We start from the raw sequence: 20,060 nt of genomic DNA on the forward strand, positions 1-20,060 counted from the left end.
TTGCGGCGCTACAAAGCGCCAGTGTAGTCAAAGCCCCAGCGCTGGGAGCCGCGCTCCCAGCGCTGTCCGTTATTCCCCACAGGGAAGTGGAGTACGGACAGCGCTGGGAGAGTTTTCTCCCAGCGCTGGTGCTTTGATTACACTTAGCGCTTCAAAGCGCTGCCGCGGCAGCGCTGCCGCGGCAGCGCTTTGAAATGCAAGTGTAGCCAAAGCCTTAGAAAACTTTTCTTAAACATTACATGAATATATATAAATTCCCTATTCCATGATGAGCTTTTTTTTTTTAAAAAATAATTGATTTTTATCCACCCTGTATTTTGGGAGTTAGTTTTCTGTAATTATCCCTGTTTCCCTGGCTCTGCATCAGCAGGTTCAGATTTGGTTCAGAGCTTCTCCAAAATTCGAGGCTGTTAGAGATTGATCTGACACTTTATTCTGGCCCTAATATAGGTTGAGAGTGAATACCAACCCCTCCCCTGGTAATAAGTGATATTCACTTTTATGACCTATTATTTTTCTTAGCAATAGAAATGATTCTTGTTAAAACAGATGCTGTTGGGTCACATTTGCCACTATAGTCAGGTTGTGTAAAAACTTGATTATAAATCTAAGCTCAGTGGGAATGTTTATCCTTTTTATTTTTAAAATAAGCATTTATTTGCAGCCTCAGCATTATCCTAGTGCAGGGGTCGGCAGCCTTTCGGAAGTGGTGTTCAGAGTCTTCATTTATTCACTCTAATTTAAGGTTTTACATGCCAGTAATACATTTTAACGTTTTTAGAAGGTCTCTTTCTATAAGTCTATAATATATAACTATTGTTGTATGTAAAGTAAATAAGGTTTTTAAAATGTTTAAGAAGCTTCATTTAAAATTAAATTAAAATGCAGAGCCCCCCAGACCGGTGGCCAGGACCCCAGGCATTGTGAGTGCCACTGAAAATCAGCTTGCGTGCGGCCTTTGACACACATGCCATAGGTTGCCTACCCTTGTCCTAGTGCTTGAAGACCTCAAATTAACTAGAAACTTACTAATGAAGCTGGTTTATTTCAGTGTCAGAATTAAAAAATGAAAAAAGAAAGCATATTATGGATATAATAAGCATATTATAGTAGAAAGTGGCAAGTGCCTTATGTTGGTTGGTGTGCTAGGCAAAGAATAGAATAGCTGTCTTAAGGACCTTCAAAACTGAAGGCATACGTGGGTACAGTACTCTACAAGATAGAAAAGTGTCATTTAGGTCGTGGCTAGGAAAAAAGGGTGTTTTTTTTTTGGTTTTTTTAACATGCTAGCTGACACTTATTAAAATCCTGATGTAGACAAAGCAATTGTGATTTTTTTTTAAAAAAACGCATGTTGGTCAATGTAAATCTTAGGTTGCCCCCTCAGGGTTTATTTTGACTAGCTAACATAGTTTCCCTGTCTAAATTAGGATTTTAATTAGAGTTAGAGAACATGTATAAAAATATATATTTTGTTTTCCTAGTGTAGATGTAGTGTTAGGCAGACAGGGTGGTGTGTGATCAGTGAGTTTGGTGTGCTAAATGGAGCTTGTGTGTCAGTCCAACTCCCAACTTTGTGCTATCTTACATGTTGCCTCTTTTACATGGAACAGCCTCCCAATGCTAGGCTGCTGGCCTTCTCATTCAAGTCCTCATTCAACCCACACATAAAACCAAATTCATTAGGGCCCCAATCCTGCAAGTTGTTCCATATGAGTGGATATCTTTTAGGAGCCCCACATAAATCATGAGGGGCTCTGCATGGGCTCAGGGTTTCTCCCGCACAGTGTTTGTTGCAGGTTTGGGATTTAAGGAACTTTAAATTTAAGGTGACCCTTTTATCTATATTCTCCAGTGTATTTTCTCCTGTTGGGCTGTCTTCTAGATTGTGAGATCTCTGAGGCAATGACTATCTGTGTGTCATACAGGGCTGAGCCCATTGGTAGCACATAATGTAATACTACATACTCCTCTTGCTGAAGCTTCTAAAAGAAGATGGAGGGAGCTTGACATATGTTGGAGACTATACTAGGCATGACAGGTGGCATGGAGATGCCAGTAGACAAAAGGAACCATTGAAAGTCTTACATGGGCTTGAGGGAGTGAAGGTGGGAGATGTATGAGGAGACAAGGATCTAAATGGACTCATTGAGGAGTGCCTTGAAGATGAGGAAGTGCAAATATCATACTGTACTCAAATTAAGGAAGGTGATTGGGGACATTGAGGGGGCAGAAGACCGGAAATGACTGGTTTTAGACTAAGTTGCTTACCCCTTACTTTCTTGGGAAAAATTTTTCCTGGGCTAATAACAGTAAAATAAATAAATAAATAAATAAATAAATATATAAATATAAATAAATAAATATATAAATATATAAATATATATATATATATATATAAATATATATATATATATATAAATATAAATATATATATATATATAAATATATATATATATATAAATATATAAAAACTATATCAGTGGTCCCCAAACTGTAGTGGTACTCTCCTTAGGTGGAGAGGAGGAACATTCCGGGGGAGCGTGGAGAGGCCCTAGGCCAGGCCCCACATGGGGCAGGGAGGGAGCGCCACCTGACTCTGCTCCTGGACATGGCCCCAGCCTGCCTGCAGCTCCCAGCCATGGCTCCACTCCTGCTCCCAGCTCCGTCCCCAGCAGGGGCCGAATCTCATGGTCCCGGGAGGGAGCACCACCTAGCACTGCTCCATCCCCATTCCTGTCCCCAGTCTAGGCCCCATCTCACGGTCCCAGCTGCAGCCCTGGGCCAGCCCCCACAGGAGGCAGGGAGGGAATGCCTTCCTGCCCCAACCGAGGCCCCATCTCGCAGTCCAGGCCACGGCCCGGCTAAGGCAGACAGATTACATTACAGGGAACCATGACACACGAAGTTTGGGTACCACTGGTCTAGGTGATACAGATGTTATGGCAGAGCAGTGGGTGAACTTACATGCAATATAACAGTATATTGCAATTTTCTGGCAAAATTAAATGAGTTAAAGATGAAGTTTCAGCCTTCACCCAACTTTCTTGGGTATGAGCCAAGCCCTTGATGTTGTTTTTAACTTAAATTTTAGAGGAATTCAAGAAAAACTAGGGTTATCAGTGAAGAAGAAGCTGTACAAAATAACACTGAAGTGATCTTATTTTTTAGTGCTAACTATATAGACAGGTCTTCTTTTATCCAAGAACTAGGAGACGGACTTTGCACCACTGGTAACTGTTTCCTTAAAGAAGGCTTTATTTGAGCTGAATCTTAGCTAGTACAGGTTTCAGAGTAGCAGCCGTGTTAGTCTGTATCCGCAAAAAAAAACAGGAGTACTTGTGGCACCTTAAAGACTAACAAATTTATTTTAGCATGAGCTTTCGTGAGCTAAAGCTCACTTCTTCGGATGCATAGAATGGAACACACAGACAGGAGATATTTATACATACAGAGAACATGAAAAGGTGGAAGTATGCATACCATACAATTGATTAGACTCTGCCTGTTGGTATGCATACTTCCACCTTTTCATGTTCTCTGTATGTATAAATATCTCCTGTCTGTGTGTTCCATTCTATGCATCCGAAGAAGTGAGCTTTAGCTCACGAAAGCTCATGCTAAAATAAATTTGTTAGTCTTTAAGGTGCCACAAGTACTCCTGTTTTTTTAGCTAGTACAGTTTCAAAGCACAGATTTCTGTAAAGTAAATAATGAAAGTCATGTACCGAATAAGGCTTTAGTAAGTTTTAGTCCAGCAGTTCTTCAGTCTCCCCAAAAGTGCACAAAATACTGGGACATAATGGGCTCTGAGCCCAAAAGGCAGTCATGGTTTGTGTTTCCTTGGGATATCTTTACAAAATAAAATAAAATCTGTGGCTCCTAAGGAATATTTTGAAATGTCAAAAATAGAGTGGATTAGATTAAATAAATTTGGAAAACTACAATGGAAAACTGCTATATTTTTAATTAAAAAAACAAACCAGAAAAACCCCCAGATTCCAGGCATAATGAGTGATTTTTGAATGTATCTTGTATTTCCTTTTTTGGGGAGGGAAGACCGGTGTGTTGGGGGGGGAGGGGAGAGGCTTGCTGTCTGAAAAATAGGGTTGGGTCTCAGAATCTGCTCAACAATATTCTGTACTGGAAATGCCAACAGCTAGTTGCTGAACTGCATTTTTATACTGGTAATGCTGAGAAAACGTGGCTTGTAATGATACAGGTGGCAAAGCAGCAAGGAATCTGCTGACTTACATCTCTGTGTCACATAGGCCCGTCTCAGGAATTACAGCTATGTTGAATAGCTAGTTTTCAGGAGTCAGTGCACGAGATAAGTGAGTTTGTGTATGTTTTGGTTTTGTTAGCAATTTACAGACCACAGGATTTTATGGTTTTATAGACAGGGTACACTTTGAAACCACTTTAGATTCTTAAATGTACAAAAGCTTCTGAGCTCTCTGTCCAGTATGCAAAGCAACTGGCAAGGTCATTGCATGGAAAAAAGCTTGTCATAGCTTTTCACTCATTTAGGAGCTATAGGAGCACATTAGATTTCTTACTTCAAAAAAGCAGTATTAATTACTATACAGAAATTGTACTTGTAAAGACCTCAAAATGTAAGCTACCGTTTTTAGCAGGAAATATGTGCCAGGCACTTGTGGCTATATTCTCAACTGAGGACCAGTGCTTAGCTATACTTTCTCATTGGGATTGTGTGTCGAATGTCCCCATTAGAAAAGGATCAGTGAAGTAAATGTAAAATAAACACCTAAGTAAACTGAATCGATATGGTTTCTTGCACATGGGTTAAATACCCATGACTTGTAGGGGGTTTAAAACATTTAGATGCTGTAGCAAACTACGGCGGGCCCGATGTGGCCCTTAGGCCAAAATGTTTGCCCACCCCAGCTGTAGCTACTTGTGGGTCTGCAAGATTAATTCTAAATGAGGAAAGAAAATAAAACTCGTGATATATTCAGAACTTTTTATAGTACTCTCCAGGAAATTCAGACTTTGGAACCGAGTTGTTTTCCTATCTGTTGAGGATTTGGACTACATTATTATTTTTAAGTGTAATTTTGAGTGGGGAATGAGTTAATTATTTTGGCAGTAGAATGTTCTCCACTTTCATCCCAAAAAGGTGCACACAAAAAAGGGAGGGAGCACAGTAGTTGTAGCTACCATGTATATACATCAGTTTTAATAAGGGAGTGCATAAGGTTCTTGAACTGTAGTCCATAGATCTCTGGAGGTGTGCGGAGGCCAGTGGCCCACGAAGCTGTTACACTTCACCACTGTGACTGTCTGTCAGTTTTGCAGCAGTAAAGTTTCTTGTTAGTAGTAAGTTAATCAAGGACTCTCTTAGCGTTTGTGCTGGCTTTTTGGCAACCTTAACTTAAAAACAAAACAAAACATTCAGGCACCTTTTTGTATCCGGTATGTCTTTTATCAAGAGTTTTCCTGTAAATTCTCGTGATCAAATTTAGGAGGCACTAAAATTGGAGGGGTAGGGAACACACAGGATGGCAAAATCAGTGTCAAGTAACTTTAGTGCCTAGTACAATGAGGGATGATCCATTACTAATCAAGTCATACATCCAGGGAGAGCAGTAAAGAGCACACATACTAAATAAGGATGTAACCCAGATGCTAAAAGAATTGTATTAAAAAGCAAGTCTCTTTACTATGCTTCTCTCCTTTGCAGATGTAATGTTAATTTGTGTAACCAAACAGAGTGGTGCAGGGAAGGTGTGGGATTGGGGTGTGGGGGGAGATAATCTTGTGGACACCATTTTAAGTGGTCTGCAGTATGGAAAGGCTTGAGAACCACTAAGCTAGTATAAAGGAGATGATACTAGATCTTTTGGTCCTTATAACAATGTTTGAAAGGCTGTTTTCTTTCTCATTTAACATGCAGCAAGGACATATGGGAGAAGGCGAGGTAACAATATTCCTCTTTAATTTTCTAATGTTGACAATGTCTCATGGCGCACATAGCACTAAGCTGTTATTAGAAAGCAACCTAAAAAGATAAGATGTGAAACCATCACTTTAACCCAAGCTTACTTACTAGTTTGTCTGCATGATGTGGTAAACATTTTAACTGAATGAAATATCTCCCCAGAATAGTACTACCTAGGTTGAGATGAGCATAATCCTGTAGCTAAGTGTCATCTACATGAATTACTACTTGGGAGAGCTAAAATGCTGTTCTTTTCCTCTTGTGTTTGTTTATGAATGACAACTCTGTAGAAGTGATTCCTATTACTTGTATTTGAGTGCTGACAGTTGTGTTGGGCCCTGAATATAGGCCCTGTCCCATTGGATTTATAGTCAAAGGCTCGGATCCTGTAAACACACATACTGAATAAGTTTATGCATATTGGTGTGTGGTTGTGTTCATCATGACTACCTAGATATTCAAAGTTACTCCCATGCATAATTGTCTACAGGATTTGGGTCTTAATAGACAAGACAAATGAAAAGGGATAATGCACCAGATAAAGAGAGAAACCACTGTAAAGCCTTGAAAGCTATAATGGTAGAAACTTAATCCTAAAAGTGGGTGTGATTCCATTTTGTCAGTTTTCAAAGGGTTACTTGAGTAAAAGACATTTTAAAAAATAGATTGTTGAATACTGAAACTAAGACTGGGTCAGTATTGAGTTCTTTAATTTTCTGAATATATTAATTTAGTAGATTAAGGAAGAAAATTGGTGAAGTGTGATCTCTGTTAGACTTTGACTTTGCATAGAATGTCTGAATTTCAGAGGTGGTCAAATCTGCAGTCTCTAATAATTAGATTTAATTTAAAATCAAGTAAATGTATGTAACCTATTTAACAGTGCAAATGAAGGATAACAAAAGAAGATAAATTAATGGCACTGATAGCCATTTTTATAGATTGTAGTGAATTCTGAAATATCATCCCCATATAGCAAACTGTAGGCAAATGAAAAATTATTCTAGAAGCCTTTACATACCTTACATCTATTTGCTTGCTTTTTCCAATGTGTGTATTAGTGGAGGACTGGCCAAGATATGTTGTGACTCTATTTATTGTATTTTGTAATAAGGAGTAGTAATATTGCAGGGATCAGTTTGTGTGCATTCATATGTATTGTGTTAGACAACTGCGTTTGTAAATTAAAGATCTTTAGTAAAGGAATATGCACAAAAAGTGTTACAGCAAAAAGACGTGACTGTCTCAATAGAGGAAGAATGCTTGCAACATGTTAGAAAACGAGTTAATGAATGAATCTTCTTGTACAATATCTCAGTAAAGTTGATCTGCTCCAAGAATGACACGTTTCTTAAATGAGTCTTCAGTCATCATTCACAGGAAATTACAGTGGGTCTTACTGCTTTTATCAAAGTGCTCTTGTTATCTACAAGAGTATGGTTTGTGTTTGTTTTGATATTGAGTGACCTAAAAGATTAATGTATTTAGCTGGTGTGGGTATCCTTTTTTCATCTGTACTGTGAAATTACCTTGTGCGTGTAAGAAGTTGTTGCTTGAGAAATGGTATGCGTCCTAGATTTTTAGTTATGTATATACAATCAGGACAGTCTCTACAAAATAATTGTGGTTATATAATGTTCCTTTCTGTGGCAAGTCTTTTAAAAATATGACTTACATAAAAAACAGGCAGGAGAATTAGGCAATAGCAATTGCAAAACTTCTCAAAAATGAGCTAAGATGAGTTCTAGCTGTGGAAAGATTGTGGATTTTCAGGACCTTTTAAAATGTTTTGTTACACTTTTTCTCTAATAAAAGATACTGCCTCTTTCTGTAGCTGTGTAATTAACAAGGCGTTAGGATTGTTGTAGACCTAGAAATGGTAAGGTTAAATGAAATAGGCAGAATATCAAAATGATCATGTTTCTAGTCTTCCCATTACTCATTAAAGGGGAAGAGTACAAGAAGATGTACTGCTAATATTGAACATTATTTCTTTAATAATAATTAAATGGTATGTTCTTTGTCCTATTAGTATGGGGGTTTTTCCCTTCTTTTTTTTTTTAGGTCAGTCTTCACTGTTTCCAATGGAAGACGGGTTCTTGGATGATGGACGTGGGGATCAAACTCTTCATAGTGGCTTAGGATCACCACACTGCTTCTCTCACCAAAATGGAGAAAGAGTGGAACGGTATTCCCGCAAGGTGTTCGTAGGTGGACTGCCACCAGATATCGATGAAGGTATTTTCAGAAACAAGCTCAGTCAGAACAATCCATTTCGACTTAATGATAAACTATAGAATGGACCCTGTTGTTAACAAACTAAAGAATGATGATAGATTTTTTTTTTAACAAATTGTTGGCCAGATCCTGAGCAGCACTGAACACCTGCTGTTCCCATTAGCCCTGTCTCTACAACTGCTTTGCTACTAAAAGATAAAAATATGAGCTCTTTAAAAAGGAATAGAGCTTCGGTTATGAATTTGAGAATGAGGACTTAATGTGCTCTAACGTTTGTGTGATAAATCTGTTCTTTCGCCAGCCCCTCCGTTTAATTGTATATAGCCCAGACCTAGACCATAAAAAGGGGCAGATCTGTTTTAGGGAGCTGGCCATGCGAAGACCTTCATGTTTATGAGATTATCATAGAAATGTTCTTTGGTCAGCAGCTGTGGTCTTGACAGATGGATGCAATGCCTCAAATGCTTAAGGCTGTTGTATCTAATCTAGATCAAAAACTTTCAACATTGAGAAAATACAAATCTTGTGACAGAAATAAATTGGTTTCTATTAGGGCTGTAAATTAATCGTAGTTAACTCACATGATTAACTCAAAAAATCACATTTGGAAAAAAAATCACTAATTGCAGTTTTAATCGCACTGTTAAACAATATTAGAATACCAATTGAAATTTATTAAATGTTTTGGATGTTTTTTCTACATTTTCAAATATATTGATTTTAATTACAGAATACAAAGTGTAGTGCTGACTTTATATTATTTTTATTACAAATATTTGCACTGTAAAAATGATAACCAAAGAAATACTAATTTTCAATTCACCTCATACAAGTACTGTGAAAGTGCAATTTACAAAAGTAGATTTTTTGTTACATAATTGAACTAAAAAACAAAACTATCTAAAACTTTAGATCTTATAAGTCCACTCAGTCCAACTTCTTATTTAGCCAATCGTTAAGACAAACAAGTTTGTTTACATTTATGGGAGATAATGCTGCCTGCTTCTTATTTACAATGTCAAAAGAAAGTGAGAACATGCGTTCGAATAGTACTTTTGTAGCCGGCATTGCAAGGTATTTATTTGCCAGATATGCTAAACATTCGTATGCCCCTTCATGCTTCAGCCACCATTCCAGAAGACATGCTTCCATGCTGATGACGCTCGTTTAAAAAAAGTGTCAATTAAATTTGTGACTGAATTCCTTGAGGGAGAATTGTATGTCTCCTGCTCTGTTTTACTCACCTTCTGCCATACATTTCATGTTTATAGTAGCCTCGGATGATGACCCAGCACATGTTCTTTTTAAGAACACGTTCACTGCAAATCTGACAAAATGCAAAGAAGGTACCCATGTGAGATTTCTAAAGATAGCTACAGAACTGGAACCAAGGTTTAAGAATTTGAAGTGCCTTCCAAAATCTGAGAGGGACGAGGTGTGGAGCATGCTTTCAGAAGTCTTAAAAGAGCAAAACTCCAATGCGGAAACTACAGAACCCGAACCACCAAAAAAGAAAATGAACCTTCTGGTGGCATCCGACTCAGATGATGAAAATGAACATGTGTCGATCCATACTGCTTTGAATCGTTATCGAGCAGAACCTATCATCAGCATGAACACACATCCTCTGGAATGGTGGTGGAAGCATGAAGGGACATATGAATCTTTAGCACATCTAGCATGTAAATATCTTGTGATACTGGCTACAACAGTGCCATGCGAACACCTGTTCTCACTTTCAGGTGACATTGTAAACAAGAAGTGGGCAGCATTATCTCCTGCAAATGTAAACAAACTTGTTTTGTCTGAGCAATTGGCTGAACAAGTAGTTGGGGCTGAATGGGTTTGTAGGCTCTATAAAGTTTCACATTGTTTTATTTTTGAATGCAGTTATTTTTTGTATATAATTCTACATTTGTAAGTTCAACTTTCATGGTAGAGATGGCACTACAGTACTTAAGCAAATTGAAAAATACTATTTCTTTTTTACAGTGCAAATATTTTTAATCAAAAATAAATATGAAGTGAGCACTGTACACTTTGTATTCTGTGTTGTAATGGAAATCAATATATTTGAAAACGTAGAAAACATCCAAAAATATTTAAATAAATGGTATTCTGTTATTGTTTAACAGCACGATTAAACAAGATTAATTTTTTTAATCCCTTGACAGCCCTCGTTTCTATCATTCTTATTAGAAACATGTTAACTCTTTCAATTGGGGGGCAAGATCAGTAGGTCATACCTGTTCTATCTCTGCCTTACCATGATCCGTGCATAAATAAATACCCACACTATCATTCTCAAGTGTCTTTTTTAAAAAAGCTGTTTTATGGGTATTTTTTTTCACAGTTGTCTCTTTTTATAAAATTTTATAAAACCCAATTTCTGATTCTTATGTATTTGTAGCTTTGGGAGCTAGATTTTTTTTTTAAATGTGAAAACATGCAATATTGAATTGGTATTTGAATAAACCTCTACCCCGATATAACGCGACCCAATATAACATGGGTTCGCATACAAGGCAGTAAAGCAGCACTCTGGCGGATCAGCTCCCAGCCGCGGCACTCCGCTTCTCGCTGCCGGTGAGTGCAGGGAGGTTGGGGAAAGGATGCCCCTTGTACTCACCTGTGGTGGGAAGCGGCTGGGAGCTGGTGGAGTGGAGTGGGCTGGGGCCGGGCTGCTCTGCTTCTACTGCTGCCGGTGAGTGCAAGACCTTTTTACACACACACACACACACACACACACACACACACACACACACACACACACACACACCCTCTCCAGCGAGATGGCTGAGGCCGGGGCAGGAAAGTGGAGTGGGCTGGGGCTGCAGCACTCCGCTTCCTGCTGCAGGTGAGAACGGGGGGCGTCCTTTCCCCAACCTCCCCGCACTCACTGGCAGCGGTGGAAGTGGAGCCACCCAGCCCACTCCACTCCGCCAGCTCCCAGCTGTGGTACTCCGCTTCCCGCTGCAGGTGAGTATGGGGGGGGCCTCCTTTCCCCAACCTCCCTGCACTCACCGTCAGCGGGAAGTGCAGTGCCATGGCTGGGAGCTAGCGGAGTGGAGCAGACTGGGGCCAGGCTGCTCTGCTTCTGCCACTGTCGGTGAGTGCAGGACCTTTCCCCAACCCCCCCCCCAGCGACACGGCCGGGGCAAGGAAAGTGGAGTGGGCTGGGGCCGCGGTGCTCCGCTTCCCTCCACAGGTGAGTATGGGGAGCGTCCTTCCCCAACCTCCCCGCACGCACTGGCAGTGGGAAGCAGAGCACCAGCTGGCGGGCTGGGGTCATAGAATCATAGAATCATAGAATCTCAGGGTTGGAAGGGACCTCAGGAGGTCATCTAGTCCAACCCCCTGCTCAAAGCAGGACCAAACCCAACTAAATCATCCCAGCCAGGGCTTTGTCAAGCCTGACCTTAAAAACCTCTAAGGAAGGAGATTCCACTACCTCCCTAGGTAACCCATTCCAGTTCTTCACCACCCTACTAGTGAAAAAGTTTTTCCTAATATCCAACCTAAACCTCCCCCTCTGCAACTTGAGACCATTACTCCTTGTTCTATCATCTTCTACCACTGAGAACAGTCTAGATCCATCCTCTTTGGAACCCCCTTTCAGGTAGTTGAAAGCAGCTATCAAATCCCCCCTCATTCTTCTCTTCTGCAGACTAAACAATCCCAGTTCCCTCAGCCTCTCCTCATAAGTCATGTGCTCCAGCCCCCTAATCATTTTTGTTGCCCTCCGCTGGACTCTCTCCAATTTATCCACATCCTTCTTGTAGTGTGGGGCCCAAAACTGGACACAGTACTCCAAATGAGGCCTCACCAGTGCTGAGTAGACGGGGATGATCACATCCCTTGATCTGCTGGAAATGCCCCTACTTATACAACCCAAAATGCCATTAGCCTTCTTGGCAACAAGGGCACACTGTTGACTCATATTCAGCTTTTCGTCCACCGTAACCCCTAGGTCCTTTTCTGCAGAACTGCTACCCAGCCATTCGGTCCCTAGTCTGTAGCAGTGCATGGGATTCTTCCGTCCTAAGTGCAGGACTCTGCACTTGTCCTTGTTGAACCTCATCATATTTCTTTTGGCCCAATCCTCTAATTTGTCTAGGTCCCTCTGTATCCTATCCCTACCCTCCAGTGTATCAACAACTCCTCCCAGTTTAGTGTCATCTGCAAACTTGCTAAGGGTGCAGTCCACACCATCCTCCAGATCGTTAATGAAAATATTGAACAAAACCGGCCCCAGCACCGACCCTTGGGGCACTCCACTTGATACCGGCTGCCATCTAGACATGGAACCATTGATCACTACCCGTTGAGCCCGACCATCTAGCCAGTTTTCTATCCACCTTACCGTCCATTCATCCAGCCCAGACTTCTTTAACTTGCTGGCAAGAATACTGTGGGAGACTGTATCAAAAGCTTTGCTAAAATCCAGAAATAGTACATCCACTGCTTTCCCCTCATCCACAGAGCCGGTTATCTCGTCATAGAAGGCAATTAGGTTAGTCAGGCATGACTTGCCCTTGGTGAATCCATGCTGACTGTTCCTGATCACTTTCCCCTCCTTTAAGTGGTTCAGGATTGATTCCTTGAGGACCTGTTCCATGATTTTTCCAGGGACTGAGGTGAGACTGACTGGCCTGTAGTTCCCTGGATCTTCCTTCTTCCCTTTTTTAAAGATGGGCACTACATTAGCTTTTTTCCAGTCACCCGGGACCTCCCCCGATCGCCATGATTTTTCAAAGATAATGGCCAATGGCTCTGCAATCTCATCGGCCAACTCCTTTAGCACCCTCGGATGCAGCGCATCCGGCCCCATGGACTTGTGCTCGTCCAGCTTTCCTAAATAGCCCCGAACTACTTCTTTCTCCACAGAGAGCTGGTCACCTCCTCCCCATACCGTGCTGCAGAGTGCAGCTGTCTGGGAGCTGACCTTGTCTGTGAAGACAGAGGCAAAAAAAGCATTGAGTACACTAGCTTTCTCCACATCCTCTGTCACTAGGTTCCCTCCCTCATTCAGCAAGGGGCCCACACTTTCCTTGACTTTCTTCCTGTTGCTAACATACCTAAAGAAACTCTTCTTGTTACTCCTAACATCTCCGGCTAGCTGCAACTCCAAGTGTGATTTGGCCTTCCTGATTTCACTCCTGCATGCCTGAACAATACTTTTATACTCCTCCCTGGTTATTTGTCCAATCTTCCACTTCTTGTCAGGCTGCTCTGCTTCCTGCCGCAGCTGGTGAGTGCCTGTCAGGGGTCGGGGTGTGTGGATAGGAGTCGGGGACAGGGAGCAGGAAGGTTGGGTAGGGGGTGGGGTCATGGGGATGATTAGGGATGGGGGGTCTCTGTAGGGGGTGGTCAGGGGACAAGGAGCAGGGGGCCCAAACCGGGTTCGATATGATACGGTCTCACCTATAGTGCAGTAAGATTTTTTGGCTCTGGAGGACTGCGTTATATCGGGGTAAAGGTGTATTAAATCACTTGAATCATATGTTTCAAACTGAAAAACAGCTGGAAGATGAGGAACTAAGTTATCCCTCTTCCTCATGAAACCCATTTTAAAATATTCTTCTAATGGGCTTCAGAAACTTAAGAGTAGGAGTAATATTGCCAGTAGTTCTGTTAGGTTTGTACAGTCTTTTAGGTTTTGGCTCTTCATTCGGCTCCATATGTAAAGTGTTGTTCTATTCTGTGGCAGCTTTTTACAGTGGTTATGTCCAGTGGTAGCCTGTCACCCAAGTGGATGGTAAGAACTGAGTCAGGAATCAGTGCAGAGTCACTTAATTTTGGTGAGAAGCCAAGAATGTTTGAATTCAACATGAATATTGGGGTTGAGGGACACTGCAGTGTTTGTGTAAAGAAACACCCATGGTATGTAGCAGCAGCAAGGCCATGGCTACTCTACCACTTATGTCTGCAAAACTTGTGTTGCTCAGAGGTGTGAAAAAACCACCCCCCTGAGCAACATAAATTATGTCAGCATAAGTGGTAGTGTGCACAGTGCTGTGTCAGCGGGAGAAGCTCTCCCGCCGACATAGCTACCACTGCTGGTTGGGAGTGGTTAAATTATGTCTATCGTAGAACTCTCTCCCATCATCATAGAGAGGCTACACAAGATCTTACAGTGGCACAGCTGCATTGGTACAGCTGTGCTGGAGGAAGCTTGCTAATGTAGTCATAGCCTTAGGGCTGGTCTATACTGGGTTGGGGGGGAGGGGATTGATCTAAGATACGCAACTTCAGCTACGCTATTCGCGTAGCTGAAGTCAAAGTATCTAAGTTCGACTTACCTGGCTGTCCTTATGGCGGCGAGTTGACTGCCACGGCTCCCCTGTCGATGCTGCTTACACCTCCTGCCGAGGTGGAGTACAGGCGTCGATTCGCCCATCGATTACTACCTGCCAATCCAGCGGGTAGTATAGATGTACCCTTAGTGTTGCAGAGCCCCCTCTGACAAAGGAATCGTGTCTCTCATGATGTCTAAGCACGAGAGGGGCTGTAGTTAAAGCATGGTGGCAGCTGCAGTCCAGAAAATTAATATTCTGTGGATTTTTCTTAACCAGAACATTATTTTAATCTAGACTTGTTGTATTTCAGTCAAAAAGGTGGTAATATGTTGCACTGTAAATCACTGTGATATGACAGTCTGATATCCCTGTCAAACATAAGCTACTTTCACCATGGTTACCATAGTATATGCTTTTAGCAATTAAAAGGTCAAGTTTAACATGACATTTACAATACAACATTCTTGGGGAATGTGTTCTTTATTCCCAGGTAATGGCTTTTTAAAAGAAAATATTTTTTTATCTTATGAAACTAGGTGGGCATGTGAACAGTTCATTTTGTGTAGGACTAGACTTACCACAGTTGTGTTGCCTTTGTTCAACCTATGTGAAATAAGTTCAGTTCCCTCAAGAAATGTTCTGTTGTCTTCCTCTTCCACTACCCATCCCCCCCAAAATGAACTAGAATAAGGACCACAGTCCATATAGATACAATTTAAATCCACCTCACCACTGAAAAATTTTAAAGTCCTTCTGGTCCCAATTCAGGAGAACACTTAAGCATATACTTTAAAATTGGGCACATGTTTAAGTGCTGTCCAGAATGGAGACCAATTTTAAGTATGCCTACAAAGTGGTGAGCTCACTGTGTCTGTCTACATCAGCATGTAACCCTGACACATTTCCATTGCAATATACATTCCTGATGACCCTTGGGCACAAACAAAAAAAACTGTCAATACCAAAGTTAGTCTACTTTTGTTCCACTAAAAATATAGCAAAAAACCCCCCTCGTGTTGGCCAGATTGAAAAGCACAAAATTGGTGACACTTTTCCAGGTTTTTAACAATTTAAGATGGGTGGGAAAACCCCCTACATGTTATAAATACATGATACATAATATCTTAAAAATAGCTGATGGAAATCAGTCCTGCAGTCACAAGAACTCTTTCTCTCTCCCAGGTTAGGAGAGGCTGGGACTCCTGCAAAGCACTGTTGCTCTGCCCTGTGTGTCTCTACTTCTCTGTACAAATTGTCAGTGACCAGCCCCAAGTGAGGGAAGATTGTTGTAATGTCTTTGAGGGAAGAGATCAATAAAAGAATAGAAAATGGGGGGAATCCAAGAAGTTGCCTTGTAATTTCTATGGAAAAAATTGTTTAGTGTGATGAAGGGATGAATGACACAACATTTTCTAGGTATTTTTAATATATTGTAGCACCTAGGTGCTAACATAGTCTACTTAAAACTTGCAGATGCCTCTTCAGTAATAGGAAATTTTATCCCTACTTGAGCTTTATACACAGGTGTTTCTTGTTCAGAAGCTTCTTATTACTAGCAACCATTCTACTTAAGGGAGAAAAATTACCCAAGCTCAAAAAGAACAATGCCATAATTAGTGGAATATTTTTACAGGACTAGCAAATATAAATTATCTTAGCAGAATATTGAAGTGGAAGGAGGACTTGAAATGGATGCTGCAGTTGCTTCCTTGACACTACTGTGTGTTCTCTGCAGTCTTTCCTTATATCTATTACATAACTGCATTTTGCAAGCATTACTGTTAGTCAGTCTGAGGTCAAACTCAATAATGCAGACAGATGTGGCACAAGCATGTGATGTGAACAGGCTTGACTGGGCCTTGATATTCCCTTTCCTTTTCTCCAAACCGTTTGTGATTGCAAGGCAGATTGGCAGAATTTACTGCTAAGCAGTCAGTCAAGGATTCGGACTTTGAACTCTTTATGTGGGAGAATGCCTGAAGCTAGGATATGGTAGCTATTTATATTGATTTCATTCCTGTGACTTAGGGGGCTGCAAGCCTTTATTTGTAATCATTATTAAAGAGACAAAACCTTTTAAATAGTGAGGAACTGTTTTCCTCACTATTTAATGTATGTTCTGACTTGCCATGAAGAGTCCCCTTCCCTCAGTAAACATTATCAGCGATCTGATATTTGTTTATAGGTTAGGAAAAATATTACCTGAAATCCAGATTCTCCAGGGTTTTATGTTCAGTAGGTTTTAACTTCTATTTATGCTCCTTTTTATCTCTCTGTTCCTCATCCCTCAGATGAGATCACGGCTAGCTTTCGTCGCTTTGGTCCTTTGATTGTGGATTGGCCGCACAAGGCAGAAAGCAAATCCTATTTTCCTCCTAAAGGTAACAATCATGATGTTAACATTATTTTAAGAACCATTGCAGAACCAGTAACTGACTGTATTTTTAAGTGTGAGGATTTGAAGTGTAATTTTCATTGTGTAAAAGATCATGTTCACTGTCCCCTCACCCCTCCATACCATGCTGAAAATATCCCCTAAAATCATGATGTAACTCAAATCCTGCAGGATGTTGCAAGTAGGTGGACTGCAGAGCAGTGCATGAGAATACACATTTAAAATAATTACTCTTACTTTGCTTCCTGTCTGACTCCCCTTTCTTTCTCTGTGCCTCTTTCCTCTCATTTCTCTGTTCTTTACTCTGCCTAGCCTCTTATTTACTACATCATATGCAAAATGTTAAAGACCAGCGCTGTGTAAGGGGAATGCAGAGCTAAGCAGCCCACAGAAGAAATTGTACCTCACGTTCACAACTAACCTGTGCTGGCAGGATGGAGCCAAGGCTCTATTAGTTTCCATTTCTTTGCTTGCTTCCTCCCCACCAGTGCAAAAGAGAGATAGGGAGGAAAGAGTACTGAGCACACAGCTCTTGTTTTCCCTCCTGCTTTTGGAGGCATGCTGGGAGGCTGCACAGGGGAGCATTTGTGTGTGTGGGGGGGTGTCTTACTGTTAATCTCTCATACGTTGCTGTGTAATCATGTCGGATCGGCGCATAGTCTGGCCCTAAATAATGACACTGAATATTATAAACTATAGAAAACTAAATCTCTGAGACTCTCATCAGGAATCTTGCAAGTCATCTTGTTCTTTTACCTAGGATATGCGTTCTTGCTGTTCCAAGATGAAAGCTCTGTACAGGCTCTGATTGATGCATGTATTGAAGAGGATGGAAAACTCTACCTTTGTGTCTCCAGCCCCACTATCAAAGACAAACCGGTAGGTAACATTTTCATGTACTTTAGCGTTGGTATAAAATAAGGCTATAAATTGTGCACGGCAGATGTCATGCATATTTGATGACTTCAGTGAAACAGATTAGTGTCCAAAGAGGATGGTATGGTTATGCATTATGTACTGGTACTGCAGTGACTATGGGCCTGATCCAAAGCCTAATGACTCCCAGTTATTTCAGAGGGCTCTGGGTCAAGACCCTCTATCGGCAGCCATTGTTGCTGAGTAAATAAACTATGCATAGCCTTGCATGCTGGACCTGTGTTATTGTGATAGTGATTAGCCTAATGTCTACAGTACAGCTTATTCTGTCAGAATAACACACATCATGGATACATGTGTATTTATAAAGTTTATATAGCATGATTGGATTGTGATAATGCATCACGTTAACAGGAAAAACTTGTATATCTCATACCAGTTAAATAACAAGGTGAAATCTGATCTGCTTAGGTCACCATTAATAGAGCATATTGGCATTAACTCCTAATTGGTAGTTGCTGTATACAGTTTGAAAGTGAGTTCAAAGTATAGTCATTGATACCATTTTAAAGTTTTTATTATTGGGGAGGCTGCATTGTAACTGACAGTTGATATTGCTAAAATTCTTACCTCAGTTCTTAATCTGAATTAAGAACAGTAAAAAAAATTTTTCTGGCCATAGGTTCAGATCAGACCTTGGAATCTCAGTGATAGTGACTTCGTGATGGATGGTTCGCAGCCTCTTGATCCACGAAAAACTATTTTTGTTGGAGGTGTTCCTCGGCCATTACGAGCAGGTATAGTACATGTGTTGCAGCCTTTGGCATGTTGTACAGTCAGCCTTACTGCTTTGGGAAAACACTGGGAGTTATTTCAGCAGGACATCTCAGCGCGCGCGCACATATGGAGAGAGAGATAGCATATAAACATATATTAGTGTTTGAAAAATGTAAGTATTTCTGATGCTGTGCAACTGTAGGTAGAGACAGGAGTACAAATAAACATACATATTCAGTGCTTAAAATGTCAGAAAGGGGATTTAGAAAATAAAATCTACTTAACTGAGTGTTTGTTTTTCTGCTTTAGTGGAGCTTGCAATGATAATGGATCGGCTGTATGGAGGGGTATGCTATGCTGGAATAGACACAGATCCTGAGCTGAAATACCCCAAAGGAGCTGGGCGGGTTGCGTTTTCTAATCAACAAAGTTACATAGCTGCTATCAGTGCCCGCTTTGTTCAGCTGCAGCATGGAGAGATAGATAAACGGGTAAGGGCTAAAGCACATTTTGTTTGTTCAGTGTCTTGTCTAGAAATGTCTTGTTTCCATGTAAATATCAGTGTTTCATTGTGAAGACTATAAATGTTACATACAAATGTACTGCATGCTTAGATTTAGATTGTGCCATGTAAGCACAGCCCATGGTGCACTGGGAGGTAACCTAGAGGTAAAAAGCTTCCTTGAACTCCCTGGCACATAGGGAGGTAATGCCGGTGCCATACCCCTTCAGAGGGGTATAGAATACTCCCACTGCAAGGCTGTCTGACTCTAAAGGCTAGGGCAGAGGGATGGACTGAAGCATTCTTCAAAGAGGGAGCAGTTCTTGCTCTTTCCCCACCTCCACTGTGCACCAGCATAAAGGATAGGCAGAATCTATTGCTGGGTGTGTGTATGGGTGTGGGTGTGTGTGTGTATGTGTATACATATATATGTGTGCGTCAGAGGCAAGAAGGGACCACCAGATCTAGTCTGACCTCCTGTATAACTTCGGCCACTAACACCAACCAGCACCTGCACACTAAACTCAAAACTGAAATTAGACCAAAGTGTTAAAACCCACAGGAGACTAGACTGGTTATATACTACAGGCAGAGAATAGGAGGGTCTAAGAGATGCGCCAATGCCAGAGAATTCCCTGCCATTGCAGGGGTAAGTGGCATAGACACAGTCCTGGCAACCGACACGTCAGGGGAAGGTCACTTTGAATCTGATCTGGGGCAAATTCCTTCCTGACCCCAAAAGTGAGCTAGAACCAGCTAGCCAAGCACCTGAGAGAGAGACTGATCAGTGCCACCTCAGAGCACTGGCCTAGCCCATCCAGTGTCCCATCTCCAACGGTGACCATCTCTAGTGCTTCAGAGGAAGGAGAACTAGAAAAAAAAATCACCCAACAGCAGCAAAAATACATTGAGGGGAGGAAAAATCCCTTCCTGACCCCAGTAGGTGACTGCTGAGGCAAGAAATTTTGGGAATGTTCCCATAAGAGCATCATAGGAGTGCAGTGTACAGCA

General features: G+C 41.2%; 1 protein-coding gene across 3 annotated transcripts in view; it reads left to right on the forward strand.

Annotated features, from left to right (window-relative positions):
* Nucleotides 1-20,060, forward strand: part of CPEB4 (cytoplasmic polyadenylation element binding protein 4) — a 94,565-nt gene that overhangs the window by 39,109 nt on the left and 35,396 nt on the right. For all 3 annotated transcript variants that reach the window (XM_045028539.1, XM_045028541.1, XM_045028540.1), the window contains 5 exons: nt 8,027-8,200; nt 16,791-16,880; nt 17,655-17,773; nt 18,453-18,567; nt 18,857-19,038. In XM_045028539.1, the coding sequence (XP_044884474.1) occupies nt 8,027-8,200; nt 16,791-16,880; nt 17,655-17,773; nt 18,453-18,567; nt 18,857-19,038 (680 nt within the window). The remainder of the gene's footprint in view (nt 1-8,026; nt 8,201-16,790; nt 16,881-17,654; nt 17,774-18,452; nt 18,568-18,856; nt 19,039-20,060) is intronic.

Source organism: Mauremys mutica, chromosome 8, assembly GCF_020497125.1.
Source record: "Mauremys mutica isolate MM-2020 ecotype Southern chromosome 8, ASM2049712v1, whole genome shotgun sequence".
Taxonomy (NCBI): Eukaryota; Metazoa; Chordata; order Testudines; family Geoemydidae; genus Mauremys; species Mauremys mutica.